The sequence below is a fragment of the Telopea speciosissima genome, chromosome 3 (genome assembly GCF_018873765.1).
Source record: "Telopea speciosissima isolate NSW1024214 ecotype Mountain lineage chromosome 3, Tspe_v1, whole genome shotgun sequence".
NCBI classification, from domain to species: domain Eukaryota; kingdom Viridiplantae; phylum Streptophyta; class Magnoliopsida; order Proteales; family Proteaceae; genus Telopea; species Telopea speciosissima.
Window position 1 is genome coordinate 16,822,237 of NC_057918.1, and position 10,322 is coordinate 16,832,558.

Sequence of the window (10,322 nt, forward strand, 5' to 3'; positions counted from 1 at the left end):
ATTTGCCAGTGAATTCTCTACTCCATCCAACCTATTCTTGTCTCTGCCTACAAAATTTAAAGAAAATAAAATTAATCACGGATTAATATCATCGTTATGCATTCATTTAATCTTTAATTAAAATTTAAACAACTTTTCAGTAATTCTTGTTTGATTATTTCAAGACCTTGGCTGAGTGATCACATTGAGACATTTCTTAGAAATAAAATTCTCCCCTAAATATGAGAACCAGTTGCAGAGTATATGAGTCTTCTTCACGTCATGCATACCTCAGTAATTAAGGGAAAAGTGATTACTAAACTAATAATAATTAAATAAAAGGTATTAAGGTCCAGGATGGCTAATTAACTATTATTAGTACAAAAGAAGCACTAAAACCTAGTTTTGTATGTTAATGGTCTTCACAACATAAAGGCAAAGATGATCTTTTTTCTAAACATAAAAGATAATTAGTGGGAGATTACCTACTATGGATGGATACTTAAATGTTAATGGAATAAAAATGGTCATGGCTTAAACAACTAAAACAATAATTAATTCCAACAAACCTCTAAGGTGTGAAATGTTGTTTTGTCATGTCCGTATTAAGGTTTAGAAAGATCGGCCAGTAATTAACCTTGGTATTATTGCTTAGTATCATTAAGCTTGTACTAGGCATATTATATTGATTGGCTGCTAAGTATCATTCATCATCATATAAAATAAAAGTATTAATTAAACAATTAATCAAAAAAAAAATCCAATTAAGGACGTGGACCATCATGGATCCTTGAACCGGCCGGGAACCAATCGACAGCCGAGATCAGAAAAAATGGAAGCTAATCAATGGTAGAGATCGATGGAGGATTATACATTAAGTTTATTATAGAAATTTAGTGGATCATATGATTATGTCTTTTTTTTTTGTTCAAATATGATACAATTGACAATAATGATAAGATCTCTTCCCCTCCTCTCACGTTATCAAGCCAAGAAAGAAAGAAAAAAAAACCATAACTGCAACTCTAAGGACCCTATCACCATCATTAATCACTAACAACTAGCACTTCCCTTTGAAAATGCCATAATCTTCTTTGAAGTTGTGGGGATCCTTCTTAATCTCAAATGGTTGTTATTTATGTAACACTCTTCTTATAGTCTAGTGGCATACTAAAGCATGAAATTATCTTGAATTTTTGTTAAATTATTAAAGTGAGATAGTCTCCGAAATACTACTTGTAGAGGTCTCTCCACTTAATGCCTTAAGGTTTTGGTTAGATGTTCAATCGGTATTTCATGGGCCATTCTACTTTATTCAACATGGTATCGAAACCCATAGTCCCTCTGTATATTCTCTCGCGTTATTAGAAATTCTAGAATTATAATCCTACATCAGTTTGTTCAGGTTCTTGGTGTCTTCGTATATCTAAGGAGTTCTCTCAACGTAATGCCTTTAAGGTTTTGAATTAAACCCTCCAAATTTTTTTTCTATGAAAAGCTTTTCAACAACAAAAAAAATTTCCAGATAGGATTTTGGGTATGAAGCATAGATGAACAGATAGATACATGTATAGGCAATATCCTTTTCATTCATAAAATATTAATGATCTAAAAAGGGAATATATAGTGGCCTCTAATAATAAGTTAAGAATGGGAATGTAGTGGAATAATCACAGACGACATAAAAGGGTAGGTTATGAAAGAGAATATATTATATACATTAATGTTTAGTTGCTTATAATATTTGACTACTCAAAAAGTTGTGAGACCTCATTGCCTCAAAGAGAGTGGTGAGTGGAGGGGAGAAGAGTGAAGAGCGAAAAACCCTAGAAAATGGAGATGAGGAAAGCATGCTGTGTGTGATAAAGACCACACACTGTATATTCCTTCGAGAAAGAGATGAGTGGGTCCAGTAAAAGGGTGCACGAGCAGTAACATAAAGACACTCAACTTTTCTTTTTAAAAGAATTTCAACTTTCTTCTTTTTTTAAGTTCTTCTTTTACTACTTATACTGAATCCCTCTCAGTAGCTCTATCTTCTCATTCCTCTTTGCCTCCCTCTTTTACTGATTCAGTTTCAGACTCTGCAAGCCAGCCAGCAGAGAAGACCCTAATGAGAAAGAATCAAAGTTCATAAATAAAGTGACCTAACAAAAGGTGTAGTAAGACTATTAATTTCTCTTCTTTACAATATTGCATTGCATGAGGTTATCTTACTTTGATTTCATACTCTCTCTCTCTCTCCAAGTTAGGGCTCTTTCCACATCAGAATTACTGTCACACCATTGCTTGGTTTAATCTATCTGTACATCAGTACATGGGGTTTAATTCTTCATATATGATTAATATGGCCCTTTAATCCTAATAATTAGTCAACTTTGATCCTTGTTGGTCATACTATTGTAGCTCTCTCTCAAACCTATATTTTAGATTTTTGCACTACTTCACCTGCCACCTCAAAAAATAGTATTGAAATTGGAGAAAGTTTTCTTTTCACCATGCGGTGAAGGTTTACCCACCATCCTAGGGTTCACAAACCCCTACAGGGTTTTAGTAGGTTCCCCAAAATGCCCTCCCAATATCCTCTCTTAAGCATCTGAAGCCTCACAATGAATGGATTCTCATTCACCGTGGTTTAAAGAAAACTATGTCCAATGGAGTTTTTACAATAGCGGATACTACTCATCTACCTGAATGAATTATCATTCATTGTACTTGGTTTAAGGGGTCCATTGGAGTTTCTATAATATCACATGAGGGTTCTCTAAGCAAGCGGAGGTGCGATAAAAGGTGCTAGTGTAACTCGCTTCGGCGACTCAAAGAACTTTTTTCCAAAAATATAATAAACAAGTAAATACTTATAATTTTAATATTAATTGCTATGACATATAAACTTAGGTTATGAGATTGGTGAGATACATTGTTGTGGGATATTAGTCTCTCTAACATTAAGGAACTTTTCATTCTTATCCAAGAGATATAGTGGTTGAATTGTGATAATGGAAATTTATTTCCTAATAGAGTTAGCATTTCCTATGGTGAATATTTCCATTTCCCCAAACTGTAAAGTTTCTCATAAGAGAAAAAAAAAAATGAGAGAGTAAACATTAGAAGAAAGAATCATTTAAATTGTTGAAATATTCAAAAAAGGAGTGCTCAAAATGCTAATTAGAAGAGATATAACATTTTCTCAAAGAAAATAGCACCTAATTAAAATAAAAAATAAAATATTTTAATATTTAGATGAGGCCCTCATAAATCACCCACAACTTTCAAACTTTAAAAAACACCTCACACTCATTAGATTTTAGAGTGTACATGTAACTATCATTGCCTTAAGCCAGCATTTAATTGAATTAGTATGTGCAATGAGATTAGATAAAGACACTTAGATAGCTTTTGATAACTTTTACTAATTCTATAGTTTGTATTCCTTGATTAACCAACCATATATATATATATATATATATACATACATACATTACATGACTTATGAATATGACTGTTTCTCATTTTACTTTTCTTGTGTTTCAAGAGAGATAGACATAGGGATACTAGTGTACACTGTGCCAACATCTCAGAAAACCTTTTCGCAAAAAATATTGATCGAAATATACAATTAATTTGAGCATTCTGTTATGATGACTTTGGTCGGTTTTTTCACTCATAGATTCTCTCCAGTCACTTGCAAGTACTTGTGAAATAGGGCGTTTGAGGGTGGGATCAATTGTCAATTTTGGTCATAATATAAAATTATTAGAGAAAGTTTTCAGTCACCTAAGGTGAATAGAGAAATCTATTCATCAATTGTGATTGGGCTCTTGGGGCGTGAGTTTTTTCATAAACTCTCACCCCTATTATTATCACTTATAACCATAGGTGGAAATAAACTTGTTCCAAAATTCTTTATATTGTATTTTTTATATGGGGAACGATGCCAATGTAAGAGAATCTCCCACTTCATACTAATAGCAGCATGGGAAATGGTATAATCCATACGAAATCTACATGGTCAGGATGGTATAATCTCATGTGAGAGGATGATAGTTCATTGGCATAAGGATAATAGTAATTTTGAATCAAAATTGGCCGTAATCAAACCAATAATTCCGATTTATTTTTTGTTTTGAAAGTGAAAATTTCACACACCCGATATGGGACTAAAGTCACTAAACCAACGCACCCAGCCCATTCACTATCTTTTTGATCACTTGGTCACAATATAGAGCAACCTTATTGTTGCGCCGAGACCAGCCCTCTCCATTTTATATCTTAATAATAAGCAAGAGATCTCTACTTGGTCGCATGTTCTTTACATAAGCATTTGGTCTAAAGGGGGAGCATGCCTGAGCATCTACCCAGAGGGCAGAGGAGTCATTTCACGGTGCTCTGTGAGAGGGCATAGGAAACACCACTAAGTAGTAGGGATGTAAATGGATATTCGTAAATCTGTATTTGATCCGCGTTCGTATTCGTTTAGAAGAATCCGAATCCGTCCGAAATTAATCGGATACGAATATGATAATCCCCCTATCCGATCGATTATTATCCGATTCGTTTAGCAGTCCAACGGTAATAAAATATGTGAAATATAACTTTGTGTTTGTCTATCCTTTTAAGTTACCTTATTGGATTTTGTTATCTTGTTTTTATAAATTTATAAGTTAAGATAATGTGATTCTTTTTCTAGATTTGTTATTGGTTTATATATATTATTTTATGCAATGTGTTACATGGAATTACATATCTATTAAAAAATCAAAAGTAAAAAACGTAAGAGAATAAAAGACTAAGAAGAGTAGAAAAAAGGGTAATAACTGAACTCTTAAGTTTCAACCCTAACCTTCATCATAAAAACGGTAACTATGTCAACGGATAGTCAAAAAATCGTATTCGATCTGTATTCATATCCATTTAGGAGAACCTGTATTCAAAAAATCATTATCCTGAAATTATTCGAATCCATCCGAATACCGATAGGATATTATCCGAATCCGTCAGAATATAAACGGATACGAATATGATAATGTCACTATCCGACCGAATTCGATCCGTTTACATCCCTACTAAGTAGAGATTTTTTCCTTTTAAGGGCAATAATTTATGCAAAAATAATTTAAAAAAAAAAAAAAAAAAAGAAGGTATGATTTGGGGGTATTTTTGTAGATTTTATCAAAAGATGAGTTACTTTTGTAAAGTTATATGTACAGCAACAGCTTTCAAAGCTTTCAACGGTTACAGGAAAAAATTTCTTGTCCCCATTCATCGTCAGTCAAAGATGAAATTGGTAATAACCCGACAAAATCAGAGGTTTATGCAACATCTGTCCCTGTTTCCCTTTCAATCCCAGTCTCGTGTCAAACTTTTTAACGGAAGTCAAGGGTCATTCTTGTAAATTCACTCAAAACTAGGGCCACTTCCAAACGTTTTTGCTCCACTTCTATTTAAACAAACAACCCTTCCTTCTATTCCTCTACCCTCACCTTGGCCTACGCTGCTCTCTCTGCTCACTCTTTTTGATTTCTCTCTTCCTTATCTGTTCTTCTCTTTCAAATTCAAGCTTTGTTAATTTCTTTGTAAATTTCTTCTTTTTCGGAAGAGAAATGATGCGATTTAGGTACGTAATCAAACGTTTCACCTGGATTCCTTACATTAATCTCTGTTTTGGCTTTTTGATCATCTCTACAAAATTCTGAAACAGCTAACAATTTTCCTTCTTTTTTTCTTTAACTTCTGTACGATTTCTTTAATTAAAAGTATTCTCTTCTCCTTGATGACAGTTTTAGTGTATCACCAAGCTTGATTAAGAATGATACCATGGCCTGACGTACTTTTGATCACAAAATCACAGTAAGTACTTCACTGAAACACTTCTCTTTTCAGATTCTGAATCTCTTCTTGCATGCGGTATAGTTATTTTTTTATTTTTTTTTAATTCCTATTTTCTTCTGTTATCAGGATTAGGTTTGGAGTTACAACAAGATTTTGTGTTACGAGAAGAGAATTATTGGATCGATTTGCAGGGAATTTCAACATAGATGATATAGTATAGAACTCGAAGGTTAAATCAACTTCGTGTGAGGTTTTGGAAGGCAGAGAAAGAGATGGACAAAAGAGGAGGCCAAGCCTATGTTCTACTTCTTGTTTTCTTACTCTTCAGCTCCAGCGTAGTACTGAATGGAAAGGAACTCGAACTTCTTTTATCATTCAAAGCTTCTATAAGCGATCCATTTCAGTTCCTCGCTGACTGGAATTCGAATTCCAGTTTCGCTTTCTGCAACTGGCACGGTATCACATGCGTCAATTCTTCACATGTTGTCTCAATTGAACTCTCTGGAAAGAATATCTCCGGCAAACTCTCTCCGTCTCTTTTCCTCTTACCGTCCATCGAAAGCATCGATCTGTCAAACAATGAACTCTACGGACAAATTCCGTTGGAAACCTTCTTTGGTTCCTCGCTTCGACACCTCAATCTCAGCAACAACAACTTCACTTCTCTGGTTCTTCACGGCTCCATCTCAGGCCTTGAGACGTTAGATCTATCGAACAACATGCTCTCCGGTAAAATCCCGGCGCAAATCAAACTATTTACGAGCCTAAAAGTTCTTGATCTCGGTGGAAATGTCTTGCAAGGAAGTATTCCTACTTCCATAGCGAACCTCAAAGAGTTGCAGTTTTTGACCTTAGCTTCGAACCAGTTGGTCGGTGATATTCCGCGGGAGTTGGGCCAAATGAAGAGTCTGAAGTGGATTTACTTGGGTTACAACAACCTCTCAGGTGAAATACCAAAAGAAATCGGTGAACTAACTTCTTTGAACCATCTTGATCTAGTCTACAACAATCTCACAGGGGAAATACCGTCGTCACTCGGAAACCTCACTGATCTTCAGTATCTCTTCCTTTATAAGAACAGACTCACTGGCTCGATTACTCGATCGATGTTTCAACTGAGGAAGCTGATTTCGCTTGACCTAAGCGATAATTATCTCTCTGGACAGATCCCGGAGCTTATAGGTCAGCTGCAAAACTTGGAGATTCTTCATCTTTTCTCCAACAACTTTACTGGAAGGATTCCGGAAGCCGTGGCTTCGTTACCTCGTCTCCAAGTTGTCCAACTCTGGTCGAACAGATTATCTGGCGAGATTCCAAAGAACCTCGGAAGATGGAGCAATCTCACTTTACTGGACCTTTCGACGAACAAACTCACTGGAAAAATTCCAGAGAGTCTCTGCAATTCCGGTCGTCTTTTTAAGCTTATCCTCTTCTCCAACTTCCTTCGAGGCAAAATCCCGGAGAGCTTATGTCGATGCAGAAGCTTACAGAGAATCCGAATACAGAATAACCTCTTATCCGGTGAATTATCTCCAGAGTTCACGAAACTGCCACTTGTCTACTTTCTTGAAATCTCCGATAACAGCTTCTCAGGCAGGATCGATCAGCAAAGGTGGGATACGCCCTCTCTTCAGATGCTGAGTTTGTCAAGGAACAAATTCCTCGGAAAATTGCCTGAGTCCTTCGGCAGCGAGAAGCTCGAGAAGTTGGACTTTTCGGCAAACAGCTTTTCAGGAAGTATTCCCCGGTCTTTCGGCGACCTATCGGAGCTTGTGGAGTTGAAGCTCAGCAAAAACCAACTCAACGGTTTCATCCCCAACGAATTAGCTTCATGCAAGAAGCTGGTGAGTTTGGACCTCAGTGGAAATCAGCTCAGCGGCCCAATTCCGGTTTCTCTCTCCGAAATGCCGGTTCTGGGTGCGCTCGACTTGTCGGAAAACAAGTTATTCGGTGACATTCCACCTACTTTAGGAACGGTGGAATCGCTTCTTCAAGTGAACATCTCTCATAACCATTTACACGGGAGGTTGCCATCCACCGGAGCATTTTTGGGTATCAACTCGAGTGCCGTCGCCGGCAATGATCTCTGCGGAGGCGAAACTATAAGTGGTTTACCGCCATGCAGAACAGGAAAAAAGCCTGTATGGTGGCTTCTCATCACTTCGTTTTTAGTTGTTTTGGTTGTGCTCGCGCTTTCGCTTTCTGTCGTGACGTTCATGCGGCGTAGGAGTGGAGCGCAGCTCAAAAAGGTTGACCATGAGGATGGGACATGGGAGTTGCAGTTCTTCGATTCAAGCGTCTCAAATGCCATCACGATCGATGATATCTTACTGTGTATGAAGGAAGAGAATGTAGTCTCCAAAGGAAGTGAAGGAACGTCGTACAGAGGGAAATCTTCCGTTCACGACGTACAGTTTATTGTTATGGAAATAAATGATAAATCTGTGCCATCAACTTTCTGGGTTGAAATGACGGAGCTGGGAAAGCTTCGACATCCAAATATTGTTAAATTAACAGGGATCTGCAGGTCGGAGAAGGGTGGATTTCTCATTTACGAGTTCGTGGAAGGAAAGAGCTTGAGAGACGTTCTTGGTGGTTTAAGCTGGGAGCGTCGAAAGACAATGGCGATTCGGATCGTAAAAGCTCTTCAGTTTCTACACCATCGTTTGCCGAGTTTTCTAATCGGAGACCTCTCGCCGGAGAAAATAATCGTTGACGGGAAAGAAGAGCCTCGCCTACAACCCTGCCTTCCTGGTTTCGTCCGTAGTGACTGCAAGAGCTTTCCGTCGTCAGGCTACATTGCACCAGGTACGTGCCTGAACTCTGCACTCCCATTCCAATGACCAATCCCAAGCGCAAAACAGTTATGGGTCTGTTACAAGGGTAGTTTAGTCTTTTAATAATGACCGACACAGCACTAAACCTAATTCGTTGGATTTAAAAAGAGATCTTTTACCAAAAAAAAAATTAAAATCGAGACCATGACCCCCGATCCCACCACCGCACTTAAATGTATGTGGATCCCACCAAAATCTGATTCGTGTGTTAGTGCCACGTGTGTTTTTACATACAAACTTTTCATTGACTTGACTGAAATACCCTTGAGCGTAATGAAACGCATTTTGGGGGGGACCCAACTGAAAATCTGAAAACCCTTTTTAGCGTTTCTTTTTACTCTTAAAATCCCACTCACTACCCGTGCGTGGACTGTCATGCACTCATGCACAGAGCACGCTTCAAGGACTGAAGAGCATTTTTTGTGTGCAGAGATAAGGGAGAAAAAGGATATCACCGAGAAGAGTGAAAAGGGTGACATATACAGTTACGGTGTACTTCTGATCGAAATCCTAACTGGCAAAGGCCCAGCGGACACGGAGCTCGGCGTATACGATGGCATCGTTGAGTGGGCCCGTTACTGCTACTCGGATTGTCACCTCGACACTTGGATTGATCCTGCAATCAAAGGATTCGACTCCAAGTTTCAGAATGAGGTCGTTGAGACGATGAATCTAGCCTTGCAATGCACCGCCACAGACCCAGCAGCAAGACCTTGTGCGACCGATGCATTGAAGATCCTACTAGACTGCGCCATCAGGTCAAGTTCTTGCATATCAGGGCTGAAATTCTCAGCTAGTATATAGTTTCGATTTTCTGTTTTCTTAAATTCTTTTTTTTTTTTTCTTCTTCTTCTTCTTCCTGTCTTTGATATTATCTTTATTTTTAACCCTCATAAACTATTAGGTTTTTTTTTTTTTGGGTAGGAAAACTATAAGGTCTTACATGAGTGTTACTAATGTTTTGTTTGTTATTATGCCAACATACTAAAGAGTGTATAAATGTAAATAACTAAATGCCATCATGTGGATTATAGGTTTTTCCCCTCTAAATATTTTCCTTTCTTATTATAAGTTTTTGCATTTTGAGATTGTAAAATGTATTCAAGAATACCTAAAATGAGATCCAACACAAAGAGATTCTAAACTGATTTTTTCTAACAATTTGACTTGTTGAAACCTATAGAATGTAGATAAGCTACTTCTATTCCAATTTACACGATTTAGGTCAAAATTTTGGAAGTGTTGTATATCATTTTGAATGATTTGGATGACCAGAATGAACATAGCGCGATGTTTATCTTTTTCTAATAGTTCCTTCTCAAATAAGTCATTTGATGGTTCTCCAAGGATATTGGACAAGTCAATGGCTTTGAAAAATTGAAAAGACAAGGCTTTTCTTATTAGTGGATCAGTTGTAGAATTGTGCTCTCCCTGGTGATATAAAAGCACAGTTCTGCGGAGTCCGTCGGCCATGGGGGTTGTCGAGGCTCTCAACGAAAGCACTATTGATACGATTGGAAGAATTCACTCTCATAAACCGATCTACAAGGGGAGGGAACCCAATATCATCTATGCCCACATCCAATCCCTTATGGGACCGATGTGGGACTATTGCACATAACAAACTACATTCGAAAAAGTATAAAGAAATATACTTATTGTGCTCTCCTTGGT

The 10,322-nt window shown here is 37.3% G+C and overlaps 1 protein-coding gene across 1 annotated transcript; it reads left to right on the top strand.

Moving 5' to 3' along the window:
- The first annotated feature begins 5,933 nt into the window (after window positions 1-5,933).
- Window positions 5,934-9,619, top strand: LOC122655903 (leucine-rich repeat receptor-like serine/threonine-protein kinase SKM1). Its single transcript, XM_043850285.1, has 4 exons — window positions 5,934-5,964; window positions 6,008-8,619; window positions 9,079-9,491; window positions 9,525-9,619. Exons 2-3 carry the CDS (start codon window positions 6,084-6,086, stop codon window positions 9,450-9,452), a joined length of 2,910 nt encoding a protein of 969 aa, XP_043706220.1. The 5' UTR covers window positions 5,934-5,964; window positions 6,008-6,083; the 3' UTR covers window positions 9,453-9,491; window positions 9,525-9,619.
- Window positions 9,620-10,322: the final 703 nt, after the last annotated feature.